This window comes from Pogona vitticeps, chromosome 13 (assembly GCF_051106095.1).
Source record: "Pogona vitticeps strain Pit_001003342236 chromosome 13, PviZW2.1, whole genome shotgun sequence".
Lineage (NCBI taxonomy): Eukaryota > Metazoa > Chordata > Lepidosauria > Squamata > Agamidae > Pogona > Pogona vitticeps.
Window position 1 is genome coordinate 9,249,632 of NC_135795.1, and position 21,955 is coordinate 9,271,586.

A 21,955-nucleotide genomic window follows, 5' to 3' on the forward strand; every position below is an offset into this window, starting at 1 on the left:
TGCTTTTTATAGAATAATTTAACCTCCTACTCTGGAAACCTGTGAACTGGAACTCTATAAAGACTTTGTTGTACTGTCACATAAATTTTTATAGTTGTCTACTGCCATATTGCCTGAATGTGTGTTGTTATGTGGGTGTTTTAAGATTTAACTTATAAACTGCCCAGAGTAGTGCTTTCACTTATGAGGTGGTATATAAATCATGGAATACTCCAAGTACATAATGTTTCCAGAGCCCCAGAAATCTTGAAAACTCAAGTCCATCAACTTCAACTAACACTATTTTATGCCTCCACTCCACTGTTGGACCACCCCCATAATGTCCTACCTCCTGTCCTTCTCTTACTACCTTTGGGATCCTTCACCCTTCGATTCTATTGTATCAAAAAGATGGAGTCAAGGGCTGATTCCCCCAACAGTAATCAATATATAAATAAGGCACAAGAACTACTATATTTGCCTGACATTGTATTTGTAAGGGTCAGAGAATGATTGTCAAGATTTCTAATGGCAGGAAATCTCTTCTACATCAGCGAGGCTGCCATGAATGCCCAAGGCACTGCAAAGGGTTCTGGGATATATTCTACGGCACACAGGGTGACAGTCAAGTCTGTCAGTCCATCAGTATCTGGAGACCCGTATTTTGGAACTAATGACCTAGAAAACAATGTTTTCAGCTTGGCTAGTGCACCTGACCAACAGTGCCAGAGCAGTACAGAAAATAGTGAAGTCCTCTTCTGTGGCTGCCTCTACACACCAATGTTTGAACAGAAACTCCAACCCCACCTCAGTGGATTATAATAATAATAATTTATTGTCATTTAAGTACAGTATATACACATACAACGAAATTCACAATAGTAATGTTCCTTGTCTTTAAAAGCCAATTACAAAACATTTAAAGAATGGGATCATGTTTAAATATTATTGCTTATTATTGCTTTAATAAACAGTTGCTTGGGTAATACATTTGAAAGCTAGGGATTCCTCTTCTCTTCATTAGTTACATCTCTGTAGCTCACATGTCCATGTGCACAAATTTGCACTTGGATGAATACTCTGGGGACTAATCATCAGATTCCAGCAATTTAAAGGCAATTCTTAAATAAAACATAAAAAACCAGAAAGAAAACAAGTAGTCTCTAACTTATTTTCTAATCTAGCCATTAAAACTGAGTAGTAACAAACTACATAAGACCTGCAAAAATGTCAACTGCTATGACTTTATTTTCTTGGAGTCCCAAAGTTCCTGAGATGTAGAGACAAACCGATTGTGCACCAGTAATGCTTAGACAAACCAGTGGTAATAAGCAACTTGCCCAACCAAAATGGCAGGGCCATAAAACAGGGCCACTCTAAGTTGAAGTGCTGTCTGAAAGGGGGCACCATAAATGTCATGGGAACAGAGTATTTTGGCTCGAATGAAGCGTTGGTCTGATCCAGCACTATAATTCTCATGTTCATGTTAGAGCAAGAAGTCATATATGGTTGGAGTGTTTTTCAACTCCCAATAAGGGAACACAATCTCCAAAAAACATCAAGACGTTTGTTAAATGTTTTCTAGGTTTGTTTAAAAGGTAAAGGTTCCCCTTGACAATTTGCCCAATCGTGTCCGACTCTAGGGTACGGTGCTCATCCGTTTCCAAGCCATTGAGACAGTGTTTGTCCATATACAGTTTCCGTGGTCACGTGGCCAGCGTGACTAGACATGGAACACCGTTACCTTCCCGCTGTGGTGGTACCTATTTATCTACTCACATTTTACCTACTTTTGAACTGCGAGGTTATCAGGAGCTGGGACAAGCGATGGGAGCTCACTCCCTCGTGTGGATTCAAACTGCTGATCTTTCAACCTTGCAGCCCAGAGGCTTAACCCGCAGCGCCACCACGTCCCAGTTTTGTTTAGCACTTGATTTTTTTAAAAAAAATTGTTCCAAATCTGATCATAGAGTACACAATCTGTAATATCCCCAACAAGATACTTCAGGAACAAATCTTCCTGACTCCTGTTCATTCCCCTCCCTTTTTATAAAGTCATCAAAGAAGGCAAGACATATGTCAAAGGATTCACAAAAATGGTCAACATTATGTGGGTAAATTCTTACTTGGAAAGACATGAAAAATTTGACATGAGTCATAAAATTTCTCAAATGCACAGAGAAAACAGAAGAGTTAAGAACAAAATGTTTTGCTTTTTTATCAATTGGTTCTGCAGCAGGAATTAGTAGCTCTTCTATATACCCTCTCTTCGGCGAGTTTGGAATTGTACATTTCCTTCATTTCATCCACAGACAAGAGATATCAACAGGTGAGATTTGCAAGGATTCATGCTTCCAACAAGGCCACATTGGGTTGAATATAAATCACTTGCCTTTCAAACAGGGCTTTATGTGCTATGTGCATATACAGTATACTAACTGTACACACACAGTTAGTGTGTGCATGCTGGGTGTGCATGCATGAAAATCCTCTATGAATTCCAGCTTCTTAATGTGTCTATACAGCAAAATGATTGATACAGTATTTTCTGCCCTGCGAAGCTACCAGAAGTAGCAGTTTCCCCTTTAAACAACACCCCCTCATCAAAATCAAAGCCTGAGAATTTCTGGTTTTGATATTAGAAGTAATTTTGTTACAATTTCAATGTATGGTACAGCTCTCCACCCCAACAGTATCGGTCAACAGGCCCATTAAAGTTGCCTAGCCCTGCTATGTGTATGCATGCACACAGACACAGAGAAACAGAGAAAAGAGAGAGAGAGAGAGGTGGTGATGATGATAGCAGTGGTGATGTTCATACTCTTTGGATATAACTAAATGTCCTATAAAAATTCAAGAAAATATTCCAATAAATAGGTCAGTCTTTTCTCACTTAACATTTTTGTCCTCTAATTCTGTTAACAACCTGTCTGGATTTAATGTGTTTTGACTTCCAGATCAGCAACTACATTTTATTTTCAATTTTAATGTCATTCTGGCATCAGCATGTTCTAGCCTGTATTGTCAACAGCTTTAACTCTTTGGCCTAGGCTACAATATCAACAAGTGTATAACTATATTTTATATCCATGTAAGCATACTAGTATCATAGAGAAAATGCAAAAAGATAAATGTTACCACCACCCCCACATACCCCCATATCATGGTAGAACAATGCTACTGGCACTAAGTCCAAAGAATACAACATCTTCAGAGCTATTTTACAGATTTAATCCACTACTGCCAACAGTATTGTAATTCCAACAATAACAGAATGGAATACAGCTGGAAACATTACCATGTGTTTCCTACATTCATGCAGCCATAAGACTTTCCTTGAATGATACAAATAACCAAGAATATCCAGCAAGATGCCAACCCTGAGCAGTTGCACCAATGCAGCTGACCAGAAGGACATCTTTTTTGTTTGAAAATCTCTCAACCCAGATACAGCACACTGTTTATTTACCAGCTGTCTGATAGAACCCCTCAGATGATTCTGGAGCAAGAACCACAATAGGGATGGAACAGAGAACTGTGTTGTTCTTTTGTGGACAGGGCACTTCTCTGCCAAGGAGACAGAAGGCACCAGCTGCTGCTTAAGCAGTACTCCATTAAAATCCGGTGAGCTTGGATTATCCTTGCAGGACTAACTGTTCCACATTCTCACATGAGGGAGTGTCTGCAAACAGGATATATTTATTGTTTTTTCTGGATTTCTGCTCTTTTATTATATATATTCTGAGGAATGGAAAGCCAATCAAGCCAATAAAAGGCTATCCATGTGTTTCTGTAACAAATACCACTACTAAAAATCATTATTTTACTGAATTGTTAATTTATTTCTGCTTATTTCCTGTTTCTTACAATGTGGTCTACCTGAAGTTCCTGAAATTAAGGTGTCCCTTAAATAAAGTGTATGGAATTTATTTCATCTCCATCAACATCCAGTTTTTTAAATCTGTCATAGATATAGCCTTCTCAAGGCAGGTAGCAGTGTAATAACTACTCCAGAAAGTATTTTATAACTCTTCTACTTTTAGCTGGATGCTAAAACCCAGTCTGAGTAAAACATTTCATACTGTTACATTTCATACTATTCTTGGAAAATGGATAGGCTCAAACTTTTGTGAATCTCCAGTGAAGATAATCTTAAAGTTAGGAAATAGTCAATAATGTTTTCTCAAGCACATATGCAGACCTGATTTAATATCTGTCATAAACATTGTGGTGAGGGTACACGCAGCCACAGGAGGATGAATTGTTTTTATTCAGACAGTTTGTCCACCTAATTTTCTACCTGTTAAATGATAGCAGGTCTTCCAGTTTCAGGCACACGTCCTTCCTAACCTTAACTGGGATTTTATGCTTAAACCTGGGATTTTTGTTCCTGCAAAATGTACGGTCCTCTAGTGAACTACAGCCCGCCCTCCCCTTACATGTGCAAAACATACACTCCTACAGTCTTTTCTAAATTAAGTAAGCTGAGCATCTTGAGTGGAGTATTAATTTAAGTGAAAGCATATTGCAGTCTTCAAAGCTATTCAGAGCAGATTAAGTGTATTAAAAAGTCTAAAGAATATTCCTGGCCTCCACATGCAGTCTCATAGACAAACGTTTCTGGATACCAGTGGAGCATAAAGACACCATGAGTAGAAACACAGGAGTAAGTATTGCTGGTTCACAAGCAAAGACACCCCCCCCCAGGAAATTGTTGACTTATGCTTGCACCTGGAGGTCCCAGATGCCTCTCCTTGTGCAAGCAGTGAGAAAATCAAACTGTTAATGCCACCTGTATTACACCAGGTGTGTGACTGAACAGTACTAGGGCATTACAATTTCCTTTTTCCAGCAAGAAAATAATTTTGTATGGAATATTTCACACAGATTTTTGTATGTGGTACTCAGATACAATTCTGGATGTATAGCCATGGGCAACTGCCTGCATTACAAGTATCAATACCTGTGAAGATATATACACACATTTCATAAAATTTCCTACCCAGAAGGACTTTGCGAAAAGGAAAATTAAAATGTTCAACATGATCTTCCAACGATGCTCTCTGAAGGTAACTGGATACAAGAAAAAACAGGACTCTTACCCTTTCAACAGTTGTGTCAAAACAGTAATTTCAGTACGTCAAGCTTCTCTCGACCAAGTGCTTCTTAAATTGCCTGAAGCTGCTTCTTAAAAAGCATATTCTAGTAAGGTGATGGAGTGGGCAGGTTACTATATCCTGATCAGAGAGATCCTGTACTTTGCACAATATTTTTAGAAAATGTTTTTTTAGAAGGTGGAATTTATGATGTGACAAATTGCATCTTCTTCTAATTTTGTTTTTTTTTAAACAAAACTATAAAAAATACAGGGCCTCCCTCATCAAGATCTATTAATGTGCACAGTCCATCAGCTCACCTCTACGTGCCTTTCAAGAACCAACTTCAGGCACAGCTGACTTTATTTTTAAAAATGCTTCCAGAAGGTTCATCTTAAGGACCTGATGGCAGAAGTAGTCCCTCATAGACAAGATCATGGCATTATTTTAGGACAAAGTGATTTGGAATAATCACAAGAAAGAACATTAAAACACCTCTCTTCCAACAACATTAGAAGATATCTCAGTCTGGAGAGAACACTGCTAATAATGGTTCTACATGAAGCATAATACAAATGTACTGTATATACACTTCTCCTTTGAATTGCACGAGTTTGAACAGCAGTTTTGGTTATACGTACATGGATTTCCCACAAATAAATAAATACTGTGCTGCTATACATCTCCAGGAAGTGGCCTGAGAAAAGACCCCTCTTATTGATGGTATGGTGGCTGGGAGATTCACACAGGTCGGGGAGGTCTGTATGTAAGTGTTGATCAGCTGTTTATGCTTTGTAGTTACATTTTTTGGGGACATAAAAGCTATACATGATTTTGAACTACACGGGGATCTGGTACCCACAACCCCAGTGTTGTTGAAAGTCGAAGTGTAATTTAAAAATGTCAAGGGATTAAAAACCACATCAAGAGTTCAATGTTAACAGGGAATCTAAAAAAAGTTGCCTGCTTTGATCCAAAACCCAGTCAGCTGATATTTTGCTTAGTATTGCTCAGAAAATTACCAGAACTCTGAGCAAGCTTTCAAGATGCCCAAAGGTCTTCATTAAGGTGGATGTTCAGCAAAATTGGATGAAGCCAGCTTGGATATTACTGATATGTTTCTACAGTACTTTCTTTCAGAGAGTTCTGTACAGTATGCATACATTCCCACAATAACCATTTATTCTCACAGCAAAGGAAGAAGAATCTACCAGAATTTTAAGGTTGTTGGTGGTGGTGGAATTTAAACCACATCTCTGCAGTCTTAGTATGCCAACCTCAATTCCTTGGAATACAGGGGGAATGCAAGTGTGGCCACCATCATCCAAGCCCATTTACTGCCCCCCCCCCCCCAATTTCCATAACATCCAAACAGATGGGGAAATTCTGCGGAGCTCAAGACTTTGCTCAATTTCAAATGATGCTAAAAGTGGAATTCCCAGAAGAAGGGAATTGGAAACCACTGAATCTTCCCTTCCTGGAAAACTCTGAAAAGGTTTGCCATAGGTCAGAATTGACTTGACGGCACATAATTATTACTGTATATGAATAGTGACATTAACTAGAGTATATACATATACTTTTGTATGTGTGTACACACACAGTACAAGCATGCGCGCACAAGTCTCTAGGAAGGAATATATCATCTAAGTTTTCCTTTTGGTTGTTATGATCCTACCAAGAAGTCAACACATCAAAGTTTGGACTTATTTATTCTCCTGAACTAAGTTTCACCATCCCCTTTTCTTCTCTAGGGTATGTGTGAGAGACAGAGGAGAAGACCAAGGTTGAAGAGCTTTAAAAATGAGTGGTTTTTAGGAGCTATTTCAAGCAAAACCCAAATGGAAAGAAGGAATAAACACACACACACACACACAAAGACAAAAACCGTGTGGCTCCTTAAAGATTTCACCACTACATTTTAATGGGAGCTTTCGTGGATCCAGGTCACTTCTTCAGACATATGGAATAAAATGAAATAAAATGAAATACAAGGAAAGCATGCATTGGCTTTAAGGGTCTCGGGTGCTGTGTTGCTCCTCACCGCAGTCACTTGGGAACTACAACTCCCAGAATCCCCCTTCCAACACAATGCCACGGAGGATTCTGGGAACTGCCTCACCCCCCCCCCCCTCAAAAGGCCAACTTTCCCGAAACTCTCGTGAGGGAAGAGCTTTTTTCCAGCCTCCAGTTTATGGGGCTGTTTCTAGTGTGTGTGGCGGCGGCGGGGGGGGGGAGTTGATTCTTCCACCTCAAATCCAAGCAAGCTGAGGGAAAACCTTCCCCTGAGGAGAGGCGGGTGCAAGGCAAAGGCATCTCTTCTCTCTCCCCGCTACACCCAAACACTTCCTCGCCCGCCTTTCCCTGAGGGAAACACACCGCGGGGGGGGGGGAGGGACGTGAGAGAGAAAGGGAGGGGGGGAAAAAAGGAAAGGAAAAGCCGCACTGGGGACCCCGGCATGGAGGGCGAAGCGCGTCCCCGACGCCGAGTTACCTGACAGGCACACGTGCGCGCGCGTTCGCGAGGAGGCGAATTGCTGAGGCGTGGAGGAAGGTTTCTTCCCCCCCACGCTGGGGACTGGGCGCCGCCGAGCTCGAGGGCTGGTGGGCGGAGCTTCGCCTCAAGGGCCGCCTTCCCGCCTTTTTTTCTCCCCTCGCGCGCACTGGCGGTTAAATTTCGAAAAGGAGGGAGAGGGCGGAGTTGGAGACCTGGAAGCCACGCCCCCCTAGAGGGGATTGGTTTGCCTGCCGCCTGGTGGGCGGGGAGCCAGGGAAGGAGGGAGAGCGCGTGTGCGCGTGCGTGGCGGCGGCCCTTCCCGGGGATCGCTGCCTGGGCTTGCAAAGCCCACGCCATGGGCCGAGGCTGATGGGAACGGTAGTCCTGGAGCAGCCCGAGGGCCTTCGCGTCCCCCCACCTCTAGCTAGCTCCTCTCCTGCTGATGGTTGTTGGCTGTAGAGGTCAAGGAAGGCTTGCCTTGACCAAGGGGGGTTTGGGGGCGATGGCCTTACAGGCCCGTTCCTATGCAAGTAATTACTCCATGATGCCTTTGCAAACTCTAGTGGTGTTTTTTTTTGGCTATAAACCAGGGTTTCCCACCCTCTAAGTTGGGACCCCTAAGGAGATCGCAGCGTGTATTTTTTTGGGGGGTGGGGGTGGGGAATGGGTTCGGGATTGCCTGATATGTGTGGTTCAATAACGGTATCACCACCTAACTTGCATTTGTCTAATCTGGAACCACGGGCTTTCCCTTAATTCTGATAAATAATTTATTTATTAAATAAATTTCTAAATTATCTTCCTTGGGCTTTCAGAGCAGGGTCTTAAAGTGAGCATATATATGTATCTATGAGAAACTGGCCCTTTGGGGAAGAAAGCTGGTAGTGAGATGGGGTTACCAGTTTAAAAATGACATTTTATGCAAATGAGGGTGTTGGTGGGGTGTCCCAGGTTACTTTGCTATCACAAAAGTTAGGGAGCCACTACTATGAACTAAGAAGATAAAGGGGGATGGATGGATGGTCTGTTTTTCTCTTATTGGCTCATGCATTACAGTGGCCGCAGCTTTTAAAATTCCCATTTTAAATCCCCAGTTGGCTCAATTTGGCAATCTTGAGGGTGAGGATGAAGAAGAAATCCATGGGAAACACTGGAGTGGAGCTCTTGGGGGGGGGGAATTAAAACATCATCACTCTGTTTTAGGCCAGGGATTGGAAATGCATTGCTCTGCAGCTGTTGTTGGCCTGCAACTCTCATCGCCACTTGCGGGCTGATGGAAACTGCAATGCAAAAACATCTGGTGGACAAGACATCCTTATTCCCTACCTTGTGGAAAGTCCCACATGCTATTAGTGCTATCAATAACTTGGATGCCATTTTGTTGTATTTATTATGTGTATGTTGGGGGGGGGGGTAATGTTTCATCAAGTTGCTTCCAACCTGCATTGACTCTAGTAGTATTTTCAAATTATATGATGTCAAGGACTGGCTCTACCAATGCTATCCCCTAATAGGTTTCTATGGCTGGGCAATGATTTGAATCCAAGACTCCTGAGTCCTAATTTATCTTTTATAGCCCAGTAGCTCTTGTGATGTTTATTTCATTAAAATATCTGAGCTGTAAACATTATAATGCCAACATTATAAAACAGATTAAAGCACTAAACTGGGCATCCCTGGCTGAAATTAGCAAAGACCTCTGACTCCTGATTTAATAGCACCAATATGTTGGCACGCAAGCTTAGGCAACCAGTAGGTTTTTATATGGAAGAGCTGTAAACTGTTCAGATTTTGGTCTACGAACACTACAAAATAATCACCCAGCTTCAAAACCTTTTAAATTCAAAGTGTATTTCTTTTCTACCAGGTTCCAGCAGGATCTATGGTTTCCAGTGAAAACCAGACTAGATCCTAGAAAGCTGGAGTCTTCCCAGCCCTTGTCTTAGTTTTTCAGGTATTTATAGAATTAAGATGTCATGGCATGAAGTTTTGTTTGCAATTACAATTCTCAGCTTGATGAGCGGCTCATGTTTCGGCAGAAAGATGGAGTATGAATGATTTTTTATAATTTAAGTACAGTATCATGAATTACAAAATTAGTATTCTTGCCTTCAGAAATATTCTCCCTAGGGTTGGTTGCATACAGAACATTTCTAAAAGGTGGCATTAGAACTCTCTGATGAACTTTTTTTAAAAATGCACAAAACACAATGCAATGGCAAAACACTCTCTTGAGGGAATGAAAACTATTTAAAAAGCAAATGGGGACGGGCATCTGGCCTTGAAAAGCTGACAGAAGAGGCACCAGAACAAATCTCTTTGGGAAGCAGGATATCCTGGCCCAGAAAGCAAGCAGTTTTGGCTTCTGGTTTATTCTATTTTATTTACGACATTTATATTGTATTAGGGTGGAGGGCAATGTGGCAATATTGGTGAGCTGCAAAACCCACCTACCCTTCCAATGGCGAGAAATCATGCAACGTCTGATGGGTCACATGTTCCCTGACCCTAAACGTGAGGGATTTTTCCGCATTGCTTGACGTGAATGGCAGGTCTGGGTCTGGTCCTCCTCCCGCCACCTCCCATCTGGAGTATCTTATTAGTAGTTACAAAGTAACCAAGATTGTTCTTCGGAATTGTACCGTGGGAAATTTGCCAAAGCATGTGGCCTTGTAAAAAAGGAAACAAGGGGTAGCAAAACATTGCCAACTGTTATGCATACAGGCATAACAAGGAGACACAATACACTAGAGTTCTGTTTGCAGCCAGCAGTGCAGCGTTTGCATTTGCTTGTCCTCTTGTTATACCTATATAGACACACAATAATGTATCAGGCCCAGAAGTCCAGTCAGGGTTAGAGGGCATGCTTCCGATCAGCCAAGGTAACCTAATGGTTTACATGTTTAATTTATACTCCTCCCTTTGCAAAGAATTCAACAGAGCATATAAGATTCCTCTTCACAAGTTTGTGAATTAGGCTAGGAAGAGATTGATCAAGTGTACGTGTGTGTGTGTGTGACTGAATGGGACCTTGGCAATGTCTTTACAAGCCTCAGTTCTACCTCTAACGTCTATCAGTAACTAATATAGTAGCATTTATGCAAACGGCTGCACTGGATCATCTTGGAACCTCTTTCTGAAGAAACCACTGCACGTGATGTTACGTGCAGAGAGTTGCATTTCATCTAGCTATTTAATTTTTTCAACTACAGTAGTTGGAGGTGATCAGAATTGGAACTGTATTAGCACAGCTTGAGTGGATCACCCCCCCCCCTTTTGGGTCAAACGGCAGATTTCTGATGAAAATGGCCTTTTCCAGAAGCGGTCCCAAGAGAGCAGCTGGCAAGTGGTACTGCTGGGCTGACTTTCTTCCCATGGCAGAAAAGGGAGGCTAGGAATGTGGTCCGAGGGAGGGTTACAGAAGAACTGCTTTGCACATTTCAGCCTCAATGCAAATCCTGTCTGAACAGTTACTGTTTAACTAAAAGTAAATAGAGGCATTCAGCCTTGGAGTCTGGCCCTCATAATCCAAGGTCAGTCCAGTGACATCACTATACTAGTTGACTGCCATATCACATATCCTGGCAAATGCAAAAGATATTTTTGCCCTCTCAATTCCCAGTAACCCCTCACCAGTAGTCAAGAATGGCTAGTAATCAAGGATGAAAGGACGTCTACTCTCAACAAAAATCTGGAGGGGCCGAGGTTCCCTCCATCCTGTGCTCCAATGCTGTCAGAAGCTGTTCCACTTTTTCTTTTCATACTGGTTTTAAGATTAATTGTCTGGGATCCTGTTTGCTCAGCTCTGCAAGTATAAGGCAGGTGACATCATCAGACACAGTTAAAGTCTTTAATTAAAATTTCCGTAATCCTTTGCCCTCAGGTTCTGAGGGTCCTTAATAATCCCCTTCAACCTAGGAATACCTTTTGGGTCCCTGGTGCATGTTTGTGTGTCAAAGCTTTAATCCTGAATGCCTCCCACAGCTCTACGCATGCACACACGCTGAACAAACATTTTATCACAAAAATAATATATTAAAAAACCAAATGGCAAGCATTACAAGTGTAATTACAACTGAATATGATTAATTAAAATGAGATTTCAATTAGTTCCAACACAAACAGTGAAGAAAAATAACATTTGATTTCAAATTGGCACTTGGGGATAGAAAACTGTAGAAAGCCCAATGGTAATAAATAGTAAAGGAGTAGACCTTTGGTCTAGATGGGCGAGGTAGAAATAAAATAAATAAATAAAGGAGAAATGCTACTAATTTAATCCCTACATTCCATTAATTTCTTATAGAATCATGTTGCCAGGTACAGCCACTGACACTGTTTTATGGATCCATACAGTATTCATACTATCATAATACAAAGCAGTACTATGACCCATGCTTGTGATATTTATATGATTACTGGAGTTTCAATGTAACATGTTTGACTATCATTCTACTTTTCCACTTGTTCTTGAGTGGTCTGTTATCGGCTGCAAATACTGGAACGTGTTGCAACTGGGGATACCAAACAAATTAATTTCATTGCAAAACAGTGGTAGAAGACAGCTATAGACAGAAATGCTTCGTGCTTGAAAATTACAACAGCAATCATTTAAAAGGGCTCTAGATTTCAATTCAGCTGCTGGGTAAGTGTCTCAGGAGCAAAAGATCTTCTGTCCTATGAGATACAGACTTTATAAGTGGCACAGAAACCTGTAAGAGATAGAACTGGACCGTATGTGGTGATATCATCCAAGTGCCATCATGAGCCTGCAGTTGTAGGACGAGATCAACTACGAATGATTTAGCACTGGGTTCCCCACGAATGTGTGGTGCGTCATGGGCAAGAGGTGGCCCCTTCCGGTTGTTCCCTCCTGAAGACTGATAGCTCTCTGCACCAAGTCTGGGCAGCCCAGCCACCTAAGGCCAACCGAGGCTCCTCAGCACTGTGGTATCTTTATATTGTAGGAAGCACCCTTATTCACCTATCATTCAAGTATTTTCTGTAAACAATTTAGAACATCCTGTTATTTTAATTAAAAATGGTATCTACAGATTGGAAAACCAACCAGCACCAGCTTAAATGATGTCATTTATTGAAGTGCCAAGTTTCCCTGGTACAAACTAGATGGCTCCGTTCCTGATATATGATGGAGCTTGTGTGTTGTCACAGAGGCACTTAAGATCCAGAGTCTCTCCAGCCTGTTGATTCCATGTGGAACAGCAGCTGATCGCAGTAGGTCGGAGTGCGATGTTTGTACACGACGGCTTTAATTTCTTTTGCCAAGATGTCTGGGTACAGAATACCGCCTTCTTTCAAAACATCTGCAAAACATACGACAGTTATGAAAATCCTCCTTTGCTTTCCATTTTCTGTCAAAACATAGGACTCGTGGTACAAAAAACATTGCATTTTTCTGAAAGAATTCAAGAACAGTGATCCAAAATCATTTCAAGGAAGCACTCCATTCGATTTCATGGTGCATTTGAGCCATTCTCCAAAACAGAATGTTCAGAGATGACAGTCCTTATATGTTGGGATGGTCCAATTATGTGGAGACTGAAAACAGTCTCCATTCCTGGTAAGATTTATACTGGGAAACCAAATATTTAGATTATTAAGTGATATCAGAAAGGCAGTTCTCCATAATAGGAAGAGTAATTTAGTTCTGTTGCTGGAAAATATAAGAGGCTGATCATATCAAAGATAAAAATAAAAACTAGAAACTTGTATTATATGCATGACATTAAAGTATTCTCACTGCTGGTCTGTAAGAAATGACCTCAGCAACTACTGCAGTTGCCAGTAGCTTCAGCAGAAGACTGACCTACATTAAAATTGGAGACTTCCAAGCAGGCTGCCTGAATTATTTCTATTCAAGTGCTCATTAAAAGCATAATTTTTCCCCTCCATTCCCATTTTCTTTTTCTTTCTTTCTTTCTTTCTTTCTTTCTTTCTTTCTTTCTTTCTTTCTTTCTTTCTTTCTTTCTTTCTTTCTTTCTTTCTTTTTCTTTCTTTTTTTTGCTATGCGTCATTTGCTCAGTATAAGTTGTAAGACTGAAGACGGGAACTGTCATTCTACTTATCGTATAAACTACTGTGGACACTTTTCAACTACGTGTAAATATATAAATGATTTAAATAAGTAAGCAAACAAAATTTTCTGCTGAAGCGAGGCCTTTTATAAACTTTCCGCAGCAGCCCAAAATAAATAGTACTACAGCCACAATTCAGGGAGACATGGAAACTATATCTGTGCTCTGAAGGTAAACTGACAAATTACATTTCTTTAAAAATGGCTTCCTGAACTGCTTGCTAATGGCTTCGTTTTGAAACAGAACACTTCCAAAAACCATTTTATGGTTTGGCATTTGGAGAGTGGGTGGGTGCCTGTTGTTCAAACCAAAATTCCCACTGGGTTCAGGCTGTCCCTGCAGTAGGTGGATTCTAGTTCCCTCCCCTCCCTCCCTCCCTCCCTCTCTTTGGACCAAGGTCCATTATTTGTGAGCTGTTGCTTCCAATAACTTAGAAAAGGCTCGCCAATAGCTGTGTGTGACTGGCATTTATACTGCTGCCTACAGAGAGATTTCTCAATGCCGTTGAAGCCTAGAGGGGTGTGCCTTGGTCTCATTGCCAAACTGTATGTCGCCCCTTGTTTGGCCTGCAATCAGACCCGTGTTCCAGAAACATGACTTTTATGCCTGAGATATCAGGCTTTTAAACAAAGGCATTTTAAAGTACCAAAGACCAAAGGAAATCAAGAAAAATGCGAGAGATTGGGGAGGGGAGGGGAGAAAAGCTATTAAGACAAGTGTGTCCTTTTTTCAATTAGGAGTTTTCTTCTTTTAATGACAATATTTTCGTAAACAACAGTTCAGCTCTAAAACATTGTGAAAAGGGTAGTCTACTCGGTATAATAGGAGTGAAAATGGAAAATTGCACTTTTTTAAAAAATATGGCACTAAGTTGTCAGCTGTTAGGTGCAATGAGTTGTTTCCAGATTAAGTTAGTCAGAAACTGCTTCCACTCAAACCAGTGGGCATTACCGTGTTTCCCCGAAAATAAGACAGGGTTTTACAGTGGTGCCTCGCTTACCGATTGCTCCATTGAGCGACGAAATCGCTTTGCGACGCTGTTTTTGCAATCGCAAGAGCGATCGCTTTGCAATGTTTCCTATGGGGAAAAATCGCTTTGCGATGATCACATGGAAGTAATCATCGCAAAGCCCCCGTTTTCAGCCAGCTGATCGGCGGTTCCAAAATGGCCGCCAGGTAAACAAAATGGCCACCTGCTGTTTTGCTTCGCTTTAGAGGGACCCAAAATGGCTGCCGCAATGGAGGATCTTCGCATAAGGTCAGTTTTTAAGCCCATAGGAACGCATTAAACACATTTTAATGCATTTCTATGGGCTTTTTAAAACCGCTTAGCGACGAAATCCCTTAGCGACGTTTTTCCTGGAACGAATTAACGTCGCTAAGCGAGGCATCACTGCATATTAATTTTTGCTCCAAAAACACTTTAGGGCTTATTTTTAGGGGATATTTTATTTTACAGTCATGCCATCTTCTTCTGGTTGCTGCAAAAGGGTGGAGGGTGGGGTTTCACTTAACTGGGGCTTATTTTTGGGGTAGGGCTTATATTACAAGCATCCTGAAAAGTCATACTAGGGCTTATTTTCAGGTTAGGTCTTATTTTCGGGGGAAACAGGGTAGGCATACCTAAATTTTCCCATTGGAAATTCAGTGTAATTAGTCCAGATCTTTAAGCTAGGATTTTTCAACTTTTGTAGAGAAACATCCTAGATAAATATAGTGGGCAAAATCCAACTGAAACAAAATCACACATATAGAGACAATCATGCAAAAATCCTCGTTTCCTAGGCACCTTACTGTACAATCACACAGTGCAAGAGAAAACATCTGGGAAAGCTATTTCTAAGACAGAAAAATCGGATAGGTACATTAGATGAACTATTCCAGTTAAAACTAGCATAGTCCTATATTTTGAAGATACAACACACTTGAATTTACTCCAAAATTGCTGGAGAATTTAACTAAGATATTTATGCCTATGCAAAACACAACTGTCATAGTTTCCTTATTATCTAGGGTTTTTTAAAAAAAGTCCTCCAAGTCTATGTTTGATGTCTTTCTGTTCCCTGGCAAAAGGCTGGAACTTTTCAAGGCCAACCAAATCTCACACAGAGCACAAGGATCTCCAATTCAAGGTACTTCCCCTTACACCCTGAAGGGCAAGTAACTCCTCCATTATTTTCTGATTATTTGACATGCTGTGATGTTACATCAGCTTCTCTGAAGAATATAATGCACATTTTCTGAAACCCATCATTTTTTTTTTTTGAAAGGCTTACCTAAGGTTGCAGATTGGATGTTCTGATCAGGATCATCCAGGTGACTCAACAATATCCGATAGGTAGTCTCTATGTTATCTTTCAAGAGGACTTTCTCTTCCTTCTCACTGATACATTTAAACCAGCAGGTCAAGGCATTCGCAGCAGCTAGACGGACCTCACGGGAGGCATCTTCCAAACGATTTAAAAGTTCTGCAAGAGAAGCAACAGCATTGATACTGAACTAAAGAGGAACGAACAGATGCAAAACATGTTCTGAAGAAATCCACATACCAGCTATTGCCTTTATTTATTTTGTATACTGCTTTTCTTGCCATTGTAGGCTCTGTACATGCCTTCACCCTCGTAAAGCACTGTGAGGTAGACCAGGTTGAGAGGGTGTGATAAAACCCACGGCCAGATAATCAGTTTCATGGCAATGTGGATATTTGAACCTGGACGTCCTGATTCCTGGTTCAGTATTCTAATCACTACAGTACACTGGCTCATACACTGATACCTTTTTTGAAACATACCATAAATAGCAATGGCCAGCCTATGGCATGAGCATATAGGAACAAAAAGACCCATAGTCCTGGCTATGGCAAGGAAACAGGCGTTCCCTCGACTCTGTCTCTCCCACACCCTTTACTGTCTGTTCTGCAGTTTACAGATGAGAAGGGAAAACCAAACCATGGAACATGAGAATGTTCACATACTTCCGTACGCACATTTCCATACTCCTGAGAATGAAAACTATCAATTGGCGTATTTCCTACCTGGACAAATTTTGACAAGATCAAACTGTTTTCCGCAGCAATCTAACAGTGTGCCCATAATCCGACAGGACATGAGGCGGGTCATTTTAGAATCGTCCTCCAGTGTGGTCAATATCTTAGGCAACAGTTCCTCTCCAACGCGCTGCATCTAAAACCAAGCAAAGGAACCACTAGCTTGGGACGTCTGTAGAGGAGGAAGCTCTCAGCCATTTGCAACCAGCTCAGTTTCCATCACCGATTCTACTGTAACCACTGAAAAGAAGCAAATCTGAACGGCACTGTTCAGTATTTTGTGTCTCTGTGTTTTGAGACCGGGGGGGGGGGGGGGTTTGTGTTGATAGGAATGGAAGAAGACAGGCTTGGTAGTAAATTGCCTGGGGGGTGGTGGAAATACATTTTAAGTTTTAAGTTATAATGCTTACTCCTGATTCTTTAACTTGGAGTTTATTGCACAGAGGCAGTAAAAATAACAATTGAAAGGTGAGCTCCAAAGCAACTCATACAACCTAAGGTGTGCTGGTTAGATTTATATTTTTCATAGAGTAGCAGCCACACACATCATGCTCACAGCTTTACGCTGCATGGAAAACTGCTCTTGAAACAAAGCTGACTTTCCAATGCACTTTGTGATCTGACGTCTGGGTCAAAGGTTTGGATTTGAAAATTCCAGTCAGGATGAGCTTGCCCCACTGGTGTGCCCAGAGGAGCTTGCTGGATCCCAGCCATGCTCATGATTTCTCAAGAGTGTTTTGTTTCCTGAATAATCATCATCTCATCTCCATGGGATGCAAATATTTTTGGAGGGAATCGAGCTCATGCTTTGAACATAAAAGAAGCAACTCAACCAATAATAATTAATGGTTGTTGTGGGTTTTCGGGGCTGCTTAGCTATTTCTTCCTAACTGGTAAGATGTTAGGAAGAAAAACCTTAAGAACACAGCCAAACAACCCGGAAAACCCACAACAACCATCAGATCTTGGCTGTGAAAGCCTTCAAGAATACAGGTTTTTGGAAAGTCCATTAAATGCATACAAGTTAGCATTTCTTACATATTCCAGAAGATGGTGCTCATGTTCAAATTTATGTTCTAAAGCCATATTCAAGTCCAAACCTACCTTAATTTCATCCTGCAACCATATCTATCATATACATTTGTCTCTCCTTTTTTGCCCTTGTTTTTCTCTTGCTCTGTCTCTCCTAAATGCTACTGCATACAACACTACTGATTTGGGATAAAAGTCATAATTGTATTTAATTATGCAATATAATATTTACTTAGAAACAAAATTATATGGCTGTGATTTGTGTGTGTCCTATATTCACCCTAAGGAGAATCTGTGATCTAATCAATCAAATTGTTTAGTCTGTCAGCTATGTCAGTTTTATTGCCTTGGGTATAAAAAAATGGGCTTGAACCTAAGTTCGGAGGTTCGTGCTGGTTTGTATACGCTTTCACTTAAATGTGAAAGGCCAAACGATAATTTCAGATCATGCCCTTTACAATTATTTCTAAAGAGTTCAATTTTTACTGTGCATGGGCTTTCAGCAGAACGAAGCAGGTTACAAACTTACATTCTTAAAAAGCCCTTGCAAATACAAAGGGGCTCACACAGCCCTTCGGCAGGCAACCAGTTTCAAGATGCTGCCCTTCTCAATTTCTATTATTTATTACATTATTAACAAATATTTATAAACTGTTTAGATGTCTAAATCTTAAAGCAGAACACCGCTCTACCTAAAAAACTATACAACATAGTCACAGCTCTCTCCCTGCCTGCCTCCTTCCCCTCCGCCTGTCTCTCTCTCTCTAATCCTGCAGTCCTCCCCTCCCCCCTCCCAATGCAAAAGGAAAACTGCCCTCTTCTCCTGAGAAGAGAGTTTGAATGGCACATAGAGAGATAGCTTTGTAGAGTAGTCCCATGGTGGAGAATATGGAGATTCCCTGCTCCCAATTTCAACCGAACAAGGACACACCCTGGAGTGGGGGGAAACTGGCTCCTTAAGAGGCCCTGTGATTTTGCTTTCAGTTTTATTTTTGCTGGAGACATTCAAAAGAAAGGCATTCAAAATACAAGCTTCATGATCCCACAGACATGCAGGTAATAAAGCAACCCAAGTCTGAAGGTATAAATCAGTGATTCCCAACCTCAATAAATTGCAAAGCTACAGTCCGGTCATGTTGACTGGTGAAATTTTTGATTGACTGGTGAGACATTCTCAAATTTTTCAAGCCCTGCATATTGCCTACCCCAATATATTATGACTTCGCTGTTTTCTTATTGGATCCTAGTTCTCTTTTCTACTGAGTTAGAAATATATACTAAACTTATCTTCCTTGGCTGTATTTTGGAATCAGCTTAACTTTATCTTTGGTTGGCTGGTTTTAGGATGACAAATAATTCTATCCTTGTTTTTACAGTACAGTTGACAAGTGGGGAGAGGGAAGTTTACCTCTTCTGGAGAAAGGAGTTTACTGGAAATAAGAGCCCAGAGGCAGGACACCGCGGTGGTGCGGATGGCAGCTGCTATTTTTCCCGCTTGCCACTGCAGATTCGGAGCCAGGATGTCTTTTATCAGGATCTCAAGGTAGTTACAGAACCGCCTGAAGCCAGGAACAAAGAAGAGCAGAATAAAAGCTTTGTGCAAACGTGATGGAACAACCGGGAGGATGAAAAGGTGTGCTTTTGGGTCTTGAAAACAAGATCGCCAGAACAGGAAGAAACAGAGCATGAAAGAGAAAGCGAGGAGAGGGGGAATAGCATCATTGATGACAGGGTATGTTAGCAATATTTCATTACTTTAATTTTGAGGGTAAAATAAGTGGACTTGGTATAAACAGCATCACAAGGAAGCAGGAATCATTTCAGCTTCAGGCTCTCTCTGGTATCTCAGAATCCTGCTACTCCTCATTCACCTGCTGAGGATTCAATGTATATAAGAAAGAAACACATTTTCAGAATATAATACATAGAGAGCATGTGGCTCTTATAGTCTTAATTCAAACGTCAACCTTCCTCAGTATCCGGTCAGAAGGAGGACCATTTTTTAAGATGTACAAACATGCTTCCTCTCATCTGAGCAGAACACCCCTATTTTCTTCTGATGCAAGGAGTCTACAGATATTCTCTTCTCCTTCCAAAGAAGGCAATACGGAGATCGAGGTTTATGACAGAGGTGTGCCTCCATCTGAAAGAAAATTCTCCTCCCCCCCCCACCAAAAGCATAGGCAATGGCAATGCAATACATGGACTTATTTTTGCAAATAGTTCGCTAAGTAAGGATGTGGCCACAAAGAAATAGATTCTCCAGGGTTTCTAACATTTACTATTTAAATATGCAAAATAATTACATTTTAATCACTTGCATTGCTACTTTCCCAGGCCTGGTGGTCATACTCAAGTGTTAAGAATGACATGATCAAACAGACTTGCTTTGGCAAATCCTGGAAAACATGTTTGTACTGCTGTATATAATGAATGCATATGCTCACGGTACTTGTTGTCAACAACACACTACCCACAGACCAAGAGTCTACCCATCTAGAATTTTGCATGGCTACTACTGTGTTTTCCCGAAAATAATACAGGGTCTTGTATTAATTTTTGCTGCAAAAAACGCATTAGGGCTTATTTTCAGGGGATGTTTTATTTTACAGTAATGTCATCTTCTGGTTGCTGCACAAGGGTGGAGGGCGGGGTTTCACTTAACTAGGACTTGTTTTGGGGGTAAGGCTTCTATTTCAAGCATCCTGAAAAATCCTACTAGGGCTTATTTTCAGGTTAGGTCTTATTTTTGGGGGAAACAGGGTAAACATCTTGTGAACTGGCCTTCATCACATTGACTTCCCAGTTCTGTTAAATGTTTTTTCCCCTCCAGCAGGTGGCATTCAAGAATCAAGAGTGAAAACAGCAAGCAGTTTTTAGTATCAAACCCCGCAGCAAATCACTTAATCAACTTCAATCTGGTGTGACAATCTTGCTTTTAAAAACATAGAGGGTGGCCCAACAGAACAAGAATTGGGTTCAAACTGAAACCCATATCCTATTGAAAGTGTATCAGTCTTATCTAGATATGCTAGAACATATTAGGTTTCTGCCAGCAAATGATATTCTTGCAGCTCTCCTAAACTATATCAGGATAGTTACGGTTTGAAGACCAAAAGAATGGAAGGCTCAGGGAGGAACATGATAGCCCCTTAAAGCTATTGTACATGTCGATGCAGCCAACTGTGTCCTGCCACCATGATGTGGAGGGTTGTTTTTGCATGCTATCAGCATTACTCTATTTTTGCATCTTCCATGAGGCATGCAACACATGTGCATGAGCACATACGCACAATGAAACACAACCGGTGCACTTGTTCATGGATGGCTCTCTTCGCAAGCTGCAGTCAGTTTTTTCCATTCTGGAAAAGACATAATTTGATTCTGTGACTACACTGGTGATCTCTCAGCGGTGGCTTCTGAGTGACCACAGATTTTCAAATGCAAATAAAATATGGTGGCAGGAAAAAGATCATTCGACAAATGAAACAGCCATTCGGGGAAAGGGCAGCATAATGACATCAAGGAAAACATCTGCAACGACACGCTTACTCAATCCACCATTCCACTCGAATGGTAGTGAACCCTAATGATTGCTTATACTCATGGCACCTCATGTGAAACCGAGTCGTGTGACTGCAACTCCATTCTCTCTCTCTCCTGTTCATCATCAATTGGTATATAGAGGCATCATGTTTCCACTGCTTGAAGTAATATATAGTCATCATGACTGGTTACCACTGACAGCCCAGATTCCACGAATGTGTCCAATCCCCCTTCAAAGGCAATTAAACTGGTGCATCTTATATCTTGTGGCAGTGAGTTCCATGGTTTATCTATGGGTTATATGTGAAGACGTTCCTCCTTTTACCTCTCTAAGTTTCTCAACGCTTCAGTGGTTGGCACCAAGTTCTACTGTATCAGAGAAGGAAAAAAACTCCCTATCTTTTCCAAATCATGCATTATTTTATGCATTTCTATCATGGTTTCACTCCCCTAAATGTTGCAGACAATTTCCTTGTAGAGGAGTTGATTCTGGCTGACCCTTCCTGTACCCTTTTCAATCCTATAGTCTTTTTTTTTTCAGGTAGAGTGAGCTTTCACTGGCATTTTTTAAAAAATAATTAAATAATCTACGTGGCTGAGGTTTTTTCCTGTGATTTCCCACCCGAAATCCATACTTAGCTCCAAGGTGGTCTCTGCTAAATGA

At 41.1% G+C, this 21,955-nt stretch overlaps 2 protein-coding genes across 2 annotated transcripts in view; both read right to left on the reverse strand.

Annotated features, from left to right (window-relative positions):
- SUN1 (Sad1 and UNC84 domain containing 1) overlaps positions 1-7,701 on the reverse strand; it is a 50,716-nt gene extending 43,015 nt beyond the window's left edge. The window contains exon 1 of the mRNA XM_072982514.2: positions 7,570-7,701. The gene's annotated coding sequence lies outside the window, so the exon portion shown is untranslated. The remainder of the gene's footprint in view (positions 1-7,569) is intronic.
- Positions 7,702-12,650: 4,949 nt separating this feature from the next.
- DNAAF5 (dynein axonemal assembly factor 5) overlaps positions 12,651-21,955 on the reverse strand; it is a 28,690-nt gene continuing 19,385 nt past the window's right edge. Inside the window, exons 10-13 of the mRNA XM_072982992.2 lie at positions 19,154-19,304; positions 16,702-16,849; positions 15,944-16,135; positions 12,651-12,896 (exon numbers count right to left, since the gene is read on the reverse strand). Of these exons, the coding sequence (XP_072839093.2) occupies positions 12,751-12,896; positions 15,944-16,135; positions 16,702-16,849; positions 19,154-19,304 (637 nt within the window). The 3' untranslated portion in view covers positions 12,651-12,750. The remainder of the gene's footprint in view (positions 12,897-15,943; positions 16,136-16,701; positions 16,850-19,153; positions 19,305-21,955) is intronic.